The 14,351-nt window shown below is 41.2% G+C and overlaps 1 protein-coding gene across 1 annotated transcript in view; it reads left to right on the top strand.

The window, feature by feature from the left end:
* Nucleotides 1-11,196: 11,196 nt before the first annotated feature.
* The window catches only part of STARD8 (StAR related lipid transfer domain containing 8), a 96,735-nt gene continuing 93,580 nt past the window's right edge, over nucleotides 11,197-14,351 (top strand). The window contains exon 1 of the mRNA XM_055338841.1: nucleotides 11,197-11,260. Coding sequence (XP_055194816.1) covers nucleotides 11,216-11,260 — 45 coding nt within the window. The 5' untranslated portion in view covers nucleotides 11,197-11,215. The remainder of the gene's footprint in view (nucleotides 11,261-14,351) is intronic.

Here is a 14,351-nt window from a genome sequence, read left to right as displayed (position 1 = left end):
CAACACAGAAGGGAGGGGATTGATAGCTTTAAAGTGCTGTAAAGGAAAAATCTGCAGCCAAGAATACTCTATCCAGCAAGCCTATCACTCAGAATAGAAGGAGAGATAAAGAGTTTCCCAAACAAAAACTAAAGGAGTTTATGACCACTAAACAAGCCCTGCAAGAAATATTAAATGGGACACTTTAAGTTCAAAGAAGAGACCAAAAGTGAGAGTATAAGGGCAGGAAACATAAAAGTAGTAAAAATAAATATTTCTGTAAAAAATCAGTCAAGGAACTCACAAAAAATATATAAAACATAATAACATATACTTAAAACATGGGGAGGAGAGGTGTAAAGAATGAGTTTAAATTTAAATGACCATCAACTTAATAGACTGCTATTTGCAGAAGAGGTTAAATACAAACTTAATGGCAACCATATTTCAAAAACCACTACTACACATGCAAAGAATAAGGAGAAAAAAATCCAAATATATCACTAAAGAAAATCAACAAAACATGAAAGAAAGACATGTAAAGATCAGAGAAAATCTCCAGAAACAACAACAGAACAAGTAATAAAATGGCACTAAATACAAATCTATGAATAATTACTCTGAATATAAAGGGACTAAGCACTGCAATCAAAAGACATAGGGTGGCAGAAGATATATTAAAAAAAAAACAAAAAACAAAACAAGCCTATAAGAGACTCATTTTAGACCAAAAGACACCTGAAGATTGAAAGTGAGGGGATGGAGAAACATTTATCATGTAAATGGATGTCAAAATGCTTATATTACACAAACTCAACTTTAAAACAAAGACTGTAGCAAAAGACAAAAAAGAGTACTATGTAATAATAAAGGGGACAATCCAACAAAAAGATACAACATTTATAAATATTTATGCACCCAATATGGGAGCATCCTAATATATAAAACGAGTAAGAAGAAACATAAAGGAAATAATTGATAGTATAACAATAATATTAGGAGACTTTAACACCCCATTTAAATCAATGTACAGATAATCTAAATAGAAAGTCAACAAGGAAACAAAGGCTTTGAATGACACACTGTAGCACATGGAGTTAACAAATATACAAGGACATTCCATCCTAAACAGCAGAATACACATTCTTTTCAACTGCACATGGAACATTCTCCAGAGTAGATCACATATTATGCCACAAAAAGGGCTCAACAAACAGAAAAAGATTGAAGTTATACCATGCGTTTTTTCTGACCATGACGCAATGAAACTAAAAATCAACTACAAGAAAAAATATGGAAAGACCACAAATACCTGCAGGTTATACAATGAATGGATCAATGAGGAAATATAGGAAGAAATTAAAAAATACATTGGAACAAATGAAATTGAAAACACTATGTTCCAAAACCTTTGGGAAACAGCAAAAGTGGTCCTAAGAGGGAAGTATATAGCAATACAGGCCTACTTCAAGAAGCAAGAAAAATCTCAAATAAACAACCTAACCTTATACTAAAGGAGAAAAACATCAAAAAATGAAGCCTAAAGCCTGCAGAAGAAGAGAAATAATAAAGATTAGAGCAGAAATGATATAGAAACTAAAAAACAAAAACAAAAAGTTGAACAGATCAAAGAAACCAGAAGCTGGTTCTTTGAAAAAATTTAGGAAAATTGACAAACTTCTAGCCAGATCTACCAAAAAGAAAACAGAAAGGACCCTAATACAGAAAATTACAAATGAGAGAGAAGAAATAATAGCTAACAGCACAGAAATATAAATAATTCTGAGAACATTATGAAAAACTATATAGCAACAAATCGAACAACTGGAAGAAATCGATAAATTCCTAGAAACATATAAACTTACTAAACTGAAAAAGGAAGAAATAGAAAACTTGAACAGACTGCTAATCAGCAAAGAAATTGAATCAGTAATAAAAAATATCCCAACAAACAAAAGTCCAGGGCTGGATGGCTTCACAGGCCAATTCTACCAAACATTTAAAGAGGAGTTAATACCTGTTCTTCTCAAACTATTTCAAAATAAAAAAGGAAATAAAACTTCCAACATCATCCAATGAGGCCAACATTACCATGATACCAAAACTGTATAAAGACACCACAGAAAAAGAGACTATAGGCCAATATCTCTGATGAACATAGATGCAAAAATCCTCACCGGAATACTACCAAATTGAATCCAAAAATACATTAAAAAATATTCACCAGGATCGAATGGGATTTATGCCTGGGTTGCAAGGGCCTTTCAATATTTGCAAATCAGTCAATGTGATACATCACATTAATAAAATAAAGGATTAAAAACCATATGATCATTTCAATATATGCAGAAAAAGCACTCGACAAAGTTACAACATTCATTCATGATAAGAAAAAAACTCTTAACAAAGTGGGTTTAAACCACATAATAAGGGCCACTTATGAAAAACTGACACCTAACATCAGATCAGGAACAAAATAAGGTTGTCTACTCTCACCACATTTATTCAAAATAGCACTGGAAGTTCTAGCCACAGCAGTCATACACCAAAAAGAAATAAGAGGCATCCAAATCAGCAAGGAAGAAGCAAAACTATATTTGCAGGTGACATGATATTATATACAGAAAATCCAAAAGACTCCATAAAAAATAACTAGAACTATATACAAATTCAGTAATGTTACAAAATCAATATACAGATATCTTTTGCATTTCCATACACCAATAATGAAGCAGCAGAAAGAGAAATCAAGGAATCAATCCCATTTACAATTACACCAAAGACAATAAGATAGCTAGGAATAAACCTAGCCAAAGAGTTGAAAGACCTGTATTCTGATAATTATAAAACACTAATGAAAGACTTCGAAGATGACACAAAGAAATGGAACAACATCCCATGCTCATGTTTTGGAAGAACAAATATGTTTAAAATGTCTATACTACCCAAAGAAATCTACATATTTAATGCAGTCCTTATCAAAATAGCAACAGCATTTTTCATAGAGCTAGAACAAACAATCCTAAAATTTGAATGGAACCACAAAAGACCCTGAATAGCCAAAGTGATCTTGAAAAAGCTGGAGGTATCACAAATCTGGACTTCAAGTTATATTACAAAGCTATAGTGATTAAAAGAGTACGGTACTTGCACAAAAAAAAATAGACACATAGATCAATAGAACAGGATAGAAAACTCAGAAATGACCACAATTATATGGTCAATTAATCTTTGACAGAGTAGGAAAGAATATCCAATAGGAAAGACTCTCTTCAACAAATTGTGTTGGGAAAACTGGACAGCAACATGCAAAAGAATGGAACTGAATAACTTTCTCACACTATACATAAACACAAATTCCACGTGGGTTAAAGACCTAAATATTTGACCTGAAACCATAAAAATCCTAGAGAGAGCACAGGCAGTAAGGTCCCTGGTATCAGCCATAGCAGCATTTTTAAAGATAGGTCTCCTGAACAAGAGGAATAAAAGCAAAAATAAACTGCACAGTGAAGAAAACAATCATCAAAACTAAAAGGCAATCTACAAAACGAGAGAAGATATTTGCAAATGACATATCCAATAATGGGTTAGTATCCAAAACATATAGGGAACTTATACAAATCAATACCCAAAGAACAAATAATCCAATTAAATGGGTAGAAGAAATACACAGACATTTCCCAAAGAAGACACCCAGATGGCCAACAGCCACATGAAACAATGCTCACCATCACTCATCATCAGGGAAATGCAAATCAAAACTACATTCTCACACCTGTCAGAATGGCTAAAATGAACATTACAAGAAACAACAGGTATTGGCAAGGATATGGAGAAAGAGGATCCCTCTTGCACTGTTAGTGAGAATGCAAAGTGGTGCAGCCACTCTGGAAAACAGTATGGACGTTCCTCAAAAAGTTAAAATAGGGACACCTGGGTAGCTCAGTGGTTGAGCATCTGCCTTCAGCTCAGGTTGTGATCCCAGAGTCCTGGGATTGAGTCCCACATCCGGCTCCCCACGGGGAGCCTACTTCTCCCTCTGCCTATGTCTTTGCCTCTCTCTCTGTCTCTCATGAATAAATAAATCTTTTTTAAAAAGTTAAAAATAGAACTACTGTGTGACCCAGCAATCCCACTACTAGGTATTTACCCAAAGAATACAAAAATACTAAATCAAAGAGATACCTGAACTGCTATGTTCATAGCAGCATTATTTACAATAACCAAGATGTAGAAGCAGCTCAAGTGTCCATTGATTGATGGATGGATAAAGAAGGAGTGTATATATACAATAGAATATTACTCCGCCATTAAAAAGAATGAAGCCTTGCCATTTACAAGGACATAGAGAGTATAATGCTAAGCAAAATAAGTCAGTCAGAGAAAGACAAATACCATATGATTTCACTCATATGTGGAATTTAAGAAATGAAACAAATGAACAAAGGGAAAAAAGAAGGAAGAGACAAACCGAGAAACAGACTCTTAAGTATAGAGAACAAACTGATGGTTACCAGAAGGGAAGGGATGGGGGAGAGGTTAAATAGGTGATGGGGATTAAGGAGCACACTTGCTGTGATGAACACTGCATGACATATGGAAGTGCTGAATCACTATATTGTGCACTTGAAATATAACACTGTATGTTAAGTAACTAGAATTAAAATAAAATTCAGGGACACCTGGGTGGCTCAGCGGTTTAGCCTTTGGCCCAGAGCATGATCCTGGAGTCCTGGGATCAAGTCCCACATTGGGCTCCCTGCATGGAGCCTGCTTCTCCCTCTGCCTGTGTCTCTGCCTCTCTCTGTGTGTCTCTCATGAATAAATAAATAAAATCTTAAAAAAAATAAAATTCAAATGTTCTAAAATGTCATTTATGTTAACATGTAATTTTTAAGCATGTCTTCTGAATGAATGAGTGAAGCAATGAATACTCATTAAATATCTTGTATTAATTTCTAATATGATAAATATCCATAGATATAGCCCACAAAAATAAAATTTATTGTCTTTAATAACTTTTCATAGCAGAAAGATGTCTGAGAGTAACAGATTTGAGAACCACTTTTCTAATATATCTCTGACTTCTTGTCTTCATTTGGTACAGCCTTCTCACCCCAGCGGTTCTGACTGTGATCTGCTTAATATCTGGCAGAAGGATTGGATGCCATTACCTTGTGAGGAAGCCATTCTTCCTAATTCACAGGTCTCAACCACACCAAGCTTTTCTTCTCCTTCACCTGGGTTCCTTGACATGGACTGGTGATTTAGGCCTTAAACAAGATACCCTCTCACAGGCAGTGCCAGTTCCTGGGTAAGGAAATAAAGCAACTGGCCTGGTTAGTGTTCATGTGATAGATAGCCACCATCTTGTCTCCCTGCCCTAACTGTTGCACTTTCTCTTTTATTTTATTTTTTTATTGGAGTTCAATTTGCCAACATATAGCATAACACCCAGTGCTCATCCCGTCAAGTGCCCCCCTCAATGCCTGTCACCCCGACCCCCCTCCCACCTCCCTTTCCACTACCTCTTGTTCGTTTCCCAGTTAGGAGTCTCTCATGTTCTGTCACCCTCACTGATATTTTCATATTCTCTCCTTTCCCCTTTATTCCCTTTCACTATTTTTTATATTCCCCAAATGAATGAGACCATATAATGTTTGTCCTTCTCTGATTGACTTATTTCACTCAGCATAATACCCTCCAGTTCCATCCACGTCGAAGCAAATGGGGGGTATTTGTCGTTTCTAATGGCTGAGTAATATTCCATTGTATACATAAACCACATCTTCTTTATCCGTTCATCTTTCGATGGACACCGAGGCTCCTTCCACAGATTGGCTATTGTGGACATTGCTGCTAGAAACATTGGGGTGCAGGTGTCCCGGCGTTTCACTGCATCCTAATCTTTGGGGTAAATCCCCAACAGTGCAATTGCTGGGTCATAGGGCAGGTCTATTTTTAACTCTTTGAGGAACCTCCACACAGTTTTCCAGAGTGAAGGCACCAGTTCACATTCCCACCAACAGTGTAAGAGGGTTCCCTTTTCTCCGCATCCTCTCCAACATTTTTGGTTTCCTGTCTTTTTTTTTTTTTATAAATTAATTTTTATTGGTGTTCAATTTACCAACATACAGAATAACACCCAGTGCTCATCCCGTCAAGTGTCCCCCTCCGTGCCCGTCACCCATTCACCCCCACCCCCCGCCCTCCTCCCCTTCCACCACCCCTAGTTCATTTCCCAGAGTTAGAAGTCTTTATGTTCTGTGTCCCTTTCTGATATCTCCCACACATTTCTTCTCCCTTCCCTTATATTCCCCTTCACTATTATTCATATTCCCCAAATGAATGAGAACATATGTTTGTCCTTCTCCGATTGACTTACTTCACTCAGCATAATACCCTCCAGTTCCATCCACGTTGAAGCAAATGGTGGGTATTTGTCGTTTCTAATGGCTGAGTAATATTCCATTGTATACATAAACCACATCTTCTTTATCCATTCATCTTTCGATGGGCACCGAGGCTCCTTCCACAGTTTGGCTATTGTGGACATGGCTGCTAGAAACATCGGGGTGCAGGTGCCCCGGCGTTTCATTGCATCTGAATCTTTGGGGTAAATCCCTAACAGTGCAATTGCTGGGTCGTAGGGCAGGTCTATTTTTAATTCTTTGAGGAACCTCCACACAGTTTTCCAGAGTGGCTGCACCAGTTCACATTCCCACCAACAGTGCAAGACGGTTCCCTTTTCTCCGCATCCTCTCCAACATTTGTTGTGTCCTGCCTTGTTGATTTTCCCCATCCTCAATGGTGTGAGGTGGTATCTCATTGTGGTTTTGATTTGTATTTCCCTGATGGCCAGTGATGCGGAGCATTTTCTCATGACTGTTGCACTTTCTATACCCCCAACCTCCTTCCTCGACTTCCTCCCAACCCCCCACCCCCATCAAAGAAAGCAGGCTTTATATACCACACTGATCTTGGGAGGTATTGGGTATGAGGCAAGGGAGGCGCTCACAGATTCAGAGCCCTTATGGGGTGTAGAAAGCAGAAGGAAGAACAAGAAGAGTGAGGATTCATGTTATTTTTTTTATAAATTAATTTTTATTGGTGTTCAATTTACCCACATACAGAATAACACCCAGTGCTCATCCCGTCAAGTGTACCCCTCAGTGCCCGTCACCCATTCACCCCCACCCCCCGCCCTCCTCCCCCTCCACCACCCCTAGTTCATTTCCCAGAGTTAGAAGTCTTTATGTTCTGTGTCCCTTTCTGATATTTCTCACACATTTCTTCTCCCTTCCCTTATATTCCCTTTCACTATTATTCATATTCCCCAAATGAATGAGAACATACACTGTTTGTCCTTCTCCGGTTACTGTGGCCAAGTTCAAAAAGGGTGTTGCCTGAGTTCTCCTCTGGGATTTTGATGGAATCTTGTCTCAGATTTAGATCTTTCATCTATTTTGAGTTTATCTTTGTGTATGGTGCAAGAGAGTGGTCCAGTTTCATTCTTCTGCATGTGGATGTCCAATTTTCCCAGCACCATTTATTGAAGAGACTGTCTTTCTTCCAGTGGATCGTCTTTCCTCCTTTATTGTATATTAGTTGAGCATAAAGTTCAGGGTCCACTTCTGGGTTCTCTGTTCTGTTCCATTGATCTATATGTCTGTTTTTGTGCCAGTACCACACTGTCTTGATGACCACAGCTTTGTAGTACAACCTGAAATCTGGCATTGTGATGCCCCCAGATATGGTTTTCTTTTTTTAAAATTCCCCTGGCTGTTTGGGGTCTTTTCTGATTCCACACAAATCTTAAAATAATTTGTTCTAAGTCTCTGAAGAAAGTCCATGGTATTTTGATAGGGATTGCATTATACATGTAAATTGCCCTGGGTAACATTGACATTTTCACAATATTAATTCTGCCAATCCATGAGCATGGAATATTTTTCCATCTCTTTGTGTCTTCCTCAATTTCTTTCAGAAGTGTTCTATAGTTTTTAGGGTATATTTTGAGAACCATTTGAATGGTAAATGGTTCTCCGCCCTTTTATGTTCAGGTTGTAGGTGTCCTTCTGTCTAAAATGAGTCTCTTGTAGACAGCAAATAGATGAGTCCTACTTTTTTATCCAGTCTGAAACTCTGTGCCTTTTGATGGGGTCATTAAGCCCGTTCACATTCAGAGTTACTATTGACAGATATGAGTTTAGTGTCATCATGATATCTATTTAGTCCTTGTTTTTGTGGATTGTTCCCCTGAACTTCTTCTTAAAGAGGAATTTTAAGAGTCCCCCTTAAAATTTCTTGCAATTCATGTTATTTTTTAAAAAATATTTTATTTATTCATGACAGACACACAGAGAGAGGCAGAGACACAGGCAGAGGGAGAAGCAGGCTCCCTGTGGGGGGCCTGATGTGGGACTCGAACCCAGGACCCTGGGATCACGACCTGAGCCAAAGGCAGATCGTCAACCACTGAGCCACCCGGGTTCCCGTGAAGATTCATGCTAAGTGGCAGAACCCACTTCGTGTCAGGTTCTTCATGTCCCTCCTTCCTTAATGACAAGGCTGGGAGCTGATTCAATATCTCTATCCTCATCCTCATGTTCCAGCCAGGGAAACAGGGTCCTAGAGATAAAGTGACTTGCTATAGGTGGGTACACAGCCAAAAAGCAGCTGGGCTTGGATCTGAACTCAGGGCTGGATGATGCCAAATCAATACTCCTTCTGCTTTACCAGAAGCAGGGAGAGTCAGGAACATCCAGGACAGGATGAAAGAGCAAGGGAACTAATATCTATTGAACATTTACTATGTGCTGAGCCTGCTAAGTATAAATGGATTTTTTTTTATCTCAGTGACTCCCAGCAGTAGCCCTCTTACGTAAACAGTTAATCCACAGCTTACACATGAGGCATCAGGCTTGGATAAATGAAATATGCTTCCTAAGAGAGCACTGCTAGAAGGTAACAGAACCAGCATTCAAATCTAGGTCTGTCTGGTCCCAAAGCCTTAGCTTCTTCAATAATAACAGATAACATCTACTGAGAATTTACCTTATGCCAGGCACTATACTAAATGTATACTAAATGCTTTAACTTAATTAATTTAAACCTCCCAACTATGTAGGTGCTATTATTATTCCCCATTTTACAGATGGGGAAACTAAGGCCATAGCAAGCCCAAGGTTACCCAGTTAGAAAGTAACAAAGCTAGGTTCTGAATCCAGGCGGTCTACCTCCAGAGTTCATGGGCTTAACACTGTTTTCTAATATCCTCAAAGCTAAACTGGTATGAGAAGCCCAGAACTGCAACCATTCTCCTGGTCTCTCAGGTCAGTGTATTGCCTCCAGAGCGAATGTCCAAAGCCACCTCCTCCCAGTGGCCTAAATCCAAAGAAGGAGATGGACTCTAGGAAGCAAGAGGCCATGTGGCCATCCTAGGAGGTCTGTTCTCCTGCCATACAGCCTATCCAACAGTTGATTCATAGTTCTCCAACATTAGGTCTCTGGCTGTGGGGGAAGAGGGCATATATTCCAAGGAGAGAACGCTACTCTGCCTGGTAGCAGGGAGCTACCCTTACAAGACTGTCCATTGGAGGTGAGTGGGAAGGAGCCTTGTCTTGTCTAGGGCTGATCATCATCCTAACAGGGCCAAACAGAACAGACATCTGAGGCAACCCAGAGGTCCAGGCTAGAGAGAAAATGAGAGGTCAGTTATCATAACCTCCCCAGGAGACAAATGGCAAAACAGGGCCACAGAATAAGTTGTAAGCAGGGGTGGAAAGATTCTTGCAGACTCTTGGGACAAACCTCTGGATCAAATCACCAATGAGGAAAGTCCTCAAAGACCCCAGCTGGGGTCTCTGAACAGGAAGTGAGGCCAAGGGGAGTACGTTATTCTCGGCCTTGTGATGACACATGCCCCCAGAGACTCACGCCTGGCCTTTTGCCATGGGGTTCCTAGGAGTCTTCTGGCTGCCAGCCACAGCACCCGGCCTGCTGAGGCTTGGGGGAGGGAAGAATCACTGCTTCTTAAGAGCTTCCTGCCCATAAAACCTCTAGAACTGCCTAGTGCTAACTTTATTTTTCCTGAAAGAACTGCCTTCAGTGTTTCCAGGAGGTTCAAGCTCAGATTCCAGGCTAAACTTCTAGATCTGGAGGTTTCTGAGCATGGGAGTAGATAAAGGAGGAAAACATCATCTCCTCAGATGTCAGAAAAGGGCACACACCCGGGTTATTTGAGATGGAAGAGAGCTATGATGCTTTGAGGCATATCAATGAAATGGCCTTTGTGGGCTCAGATTCTCCTTGGAACATCACCTGACTTGTTACCGGCAGCACAGAAATTCTGAAAGGAGCTGTAATTGTTGTTCAGAATGTAGTTTCATCTAGACTTGTCCTGTACTTAACCCCTAATAGGAGTCATACAAAATACTTGAGACTTAGACACCTGTGACCCTGCCTTTCATTGCACAGAAAGGAAAACAGAGGTCCAGAAAGGAAAATGCCTCCCCAGGGTGCCAGAGTGATTCACTATTCTTAGCTTTAAAGTGGAGTTGGAGAGTGACCCAGTGATCAAGGGCCTAGAGTCTCATGTCTAAGAAAGTTTCCCAGGCTCATAGCTTTTCTGCTTCCGCCAATTGCCTTCACACTTGCCTAGGTCCTGCCTGGGTTGAATGTTCTCCTCCTGGGCTCTTTTCCTGGCACTCTTTCCACAGCCCCTGTGTGGTCTTGATTATACCCAGAGGCCTCCATGGATCGCTAGTGTGTCATTCAGCAGGAGGCAAGAAGGCATGCATGCCAGCGTGCAGGTGGCAGACTGATTGGTGAGCCAGCCGGCAGGCTGGACACTCCAAGCTTGGGAACTGTAATGTTCAAGGAATTTCAACTGTCATTGCTCTCCACTCCCAGCCAATTGCTTAACGGTGCCGAGTTTGAATCAGTGACCCGCCTCCTGGTCCCTCCTCCTTAGCTAGCCTCTCTCTCCCTCCCTCCCTCCCCACTTCCCTCCCTAGGGCCCTCTGGGAGGCGCCTGAAGAGGAGGCAAGCTGAACTCAGGCCAACCACTGCTCTGTGTCTCTCTTCTCCTCGCTAGGATGGCTGATGGAGCACAGGGCCAGGGCTGATTCTCACAGAGGCCTGCATCCCCTCTAGTCTAGTCCCTAGAGAGAAGGAGGCCTGTGCCCAGCAGAACTCTGCTGGACTCTCCAGCTCCCTGCACTTCTCCACCATGCCTCTGCTGGATGTTTTCTGGGCTTGCTTCAGGAAAGTAAAGGTAAGTGGCTGCCCAGACCCAGCCCACTCCACTGCTCAGAGGGGAAGAAGGCAGCTGGGGAACCACTGTGTGCCAGCTGGAAGGCAGATGGGCTTCTGAGACTACTTTGGAGCTAGAAAGAATTGGATTCAAGTCTTGCTTTTGTCACTTAACCAGCTCTGTAAATGTATACTGCTTTCCCATAAAATTAAGTAGGCTAGCTGAGTATCATAAAAGTCTATTGCTTCCCAGGCCTTGCCACAAAAGCAAGATACTTAATTCCTTTGATCCTCGGTTTCCTCAGCTTTAAAATGAAAACAATAGTGGTACCAATCTCTATAAGGTGATGAAGTTGGTATTATTATTTATATACCGTGTGTTTGCAAATAAAAGAGATGTGTGTAAAGCTCTTAGCATGATGCCTTGCATATATATAGATAGATAGATATAGCATCCATATGAGAGGCAGTAACTATTATTATGATTACTCTTACTAATTTCTGTCAACATATATCAAGCTCTGTGCTAGGCACCATAGGAGTTACATGAAGACAAAAAGGGGCATGGCTTCTGTCCTCAAAGAGGTGGTAAAAAAAAGTGACAGGTCTTTATCAAGAACCTACTATATATGCTAGACAGTCAGTAAATGTTTTTAAAGATTTTTATTTATTTATTTATTCATGAGAGAAAGAGAGAGAGAGAGAGGCAGAGACACAGGCAGAGGGAGAAGCAGGCTCCACACAGGGAGCCCAACGTGGGACTTGATCCCAGGTCTCCAGGATCACGTCCTGGGCTCAAGGCGGTGCTAAACCGCTGGGCCACCGGGGCTGCCCAACAGTCAGCAAATTTTTGTTGAGTGCCTACTATATCCTGGACATGGAGAATACATGAGCACAACAGGACCCACAAGGATATGGAGGGCATAGTTTCTGCTCTCAAGATCCCAGGAACTGATGGTTATTTGGTATCTGCCATGTACTGGACATAGGCACTTTCAATTCATTAACTGTGGTGGTAATCTTTACCAAAACCCATTGTTTTCCTGTTTTTATAGATGGTGAAGGAACACTGTAAAAGATTTGGGAAGGTCATTCAGATATGCCTGACAGAGTTGGGGTCTGAACTCCTAAAGTCCCTACTTCTCTTGACACTATGTGATGTCACACAATTTAATTCAGTAGGGAAAATTTTAAATAAGTAGCCTGACTGTAAAATAGGACAAAGGAAAGGCTGAGACCCTTGGAAAGAAAAATCACTTCCACCAGAAGGGACTTGGAAAAGTTTCACAGGAGGTCACATTTGGGCTGAGCCTGAGGCTTGAAGGAAGAGAAGACTTTGTCAGTCCTAAATTGGGGGAAGGGCATTCCAGGCATGCCTGGCAGAGGGAATTTTGTGAGCAAGAGTCTGGAGGCATTCAAATGGTGGCGAGTTGGGGGAGGGCTGGTTTTGTAGGGTGTCTCAAGGACAGGGTCTGAGGGGAGAAAAACTAGATAAGTGGAATGGGGCTGCCTCCCATAGGGTTTAGAATTGATGCCTGGGGCTGTGGTCTTTACCTAGTGGGAGTCCTAAATGTGATTTTCACCCATCTGCAGTCAAATGGGAGAAAAGTGAGAGTGATGTAGTACAATTTTCAGAAAGCTAAATTAATTCAACTCAGAAGACTATTATTTATTTGGAGATTATTACGTCCTTCCAATGGGGTGGGGTTCAAGAGTGAAAAATTTTAAAAATATCTGTCCTCAGATATAAAAAGTTTGCAGTTCTTACTCTTTCTTTCTTTCTTTCTTTCTTTCTTTCTTTCTTTCTTTCTTTTTTTCTTTTCTTTCTTTCTAAATTGTCTTTCTCACCTATGATATTCCAAAGTCCAGAGACTGTTGTTTTAGGGGATCAGGAGGATTTCAGTAAAGTAGGGATATAATTCAATGGACACTTTTAAGAAATGCACTCCAGCAGCCCTTCCACTCATGTTTAGAAGGGCCCAAGTGGTGATGCAGAGGCCAAGAAGATGGCAGCGATGGCAATGAGGCTAGGTGGCAAGGAGATGATAAAAAATGGATCTAATGATAAAGGCAAGGCAGAGGAGAAGCAAAAATGTCTGTGAGACTTGACGCCTGATTGGCACCACTGTCCTCTACTCTCTGGTTAACCAATCTGGGTGATTGGCAGGGATTTATATCACTTTGTGCTCATTACCTCAGTCTCAGACTCCCAGCAAACTCTCTGCCCATGTCAGTCTCTTAGAAATTGTTGGGGCAGGAGAGCCCCCTAAAAGACTTGGAGACCTCTATCCCAGTCCCAGACACTAGCACACACACACATACGCATCCACTCCTGCATGTCCACAAACATAGGATGTACACATATATATGTTATAGTTACACACTCATGCATAGACACACCATTCAAGTGTGCACACACATCCATATCAAAATAAACACATGCAAATGCACACACGCACAGAGAGTGCACATCTACAATCATGTAAACTCACACACATATGCCTGAATGCACATACAGAGATAGGCACACATGTACACAAATCAATACCTTCCCATGCATAAGCATGCAGACACACGGAGACCTAGGCACATAGACAAAGTCATGTAGACATACAAAAACACTCACATGGCACAAAGGTAGATATGCATGCATGCCCACACACAGGGCTATGGCAGATATGAATCAACACATGGTTGTATCTCAGGGCTAAGAGGCAGCCTGCCAGACCCACATACATGCTACTTTTGCAATGCTACTGCTTTGAGATCCTGGTCAGAGAGGCAGGTCTTCTGGGCTTCTAAGCCCAGTTAAGGGCATGGGCTTCTCTAAGCCACCTTCCCATTCTGAGCCAGGCCCCCTTATGAGCAATTGCCTGATTGTGGGAGAGCTGACTGCAGAGAGAGGCATGGCTGTAGTAGTCTGCCATAGCTGAAAGGGATCTTTTAGATCACCTCATTCAACCTTCTTGTGGTCCTAATGGAGACACCAAGCCCCCTACCATCCTATACCATATAGTGCTCTCTAACAGCTAAAGATATATGAGGGGAGGGGAAGCAGAGAAACTTAGGTTTGAATTCCAACCCCCCCAACCTGATACACACACACACACACA

Source organism: Nyctereutes procyonoides, unplaced genomic scaffold (genome assembly GCF_905146905.1).
Source record: "Nyctereutes procyonoides isolate TBG_1078 unplaced genomic scaffold, NYPRO_anot_genome, whole genome shotgun sequence".
Classification (NCBI taxonomy): domain Eukaryota; kingdom Metazoa; phylum Chordata; class Mammalia; order Carnivora; family Canidae; genus Nyctereutes; species Nyctereutes procyonoides.
Note: the sequence above shows the minus strand (reverse complement) of the source record. Positions and strands in the feature narration are given on the sequence as shown.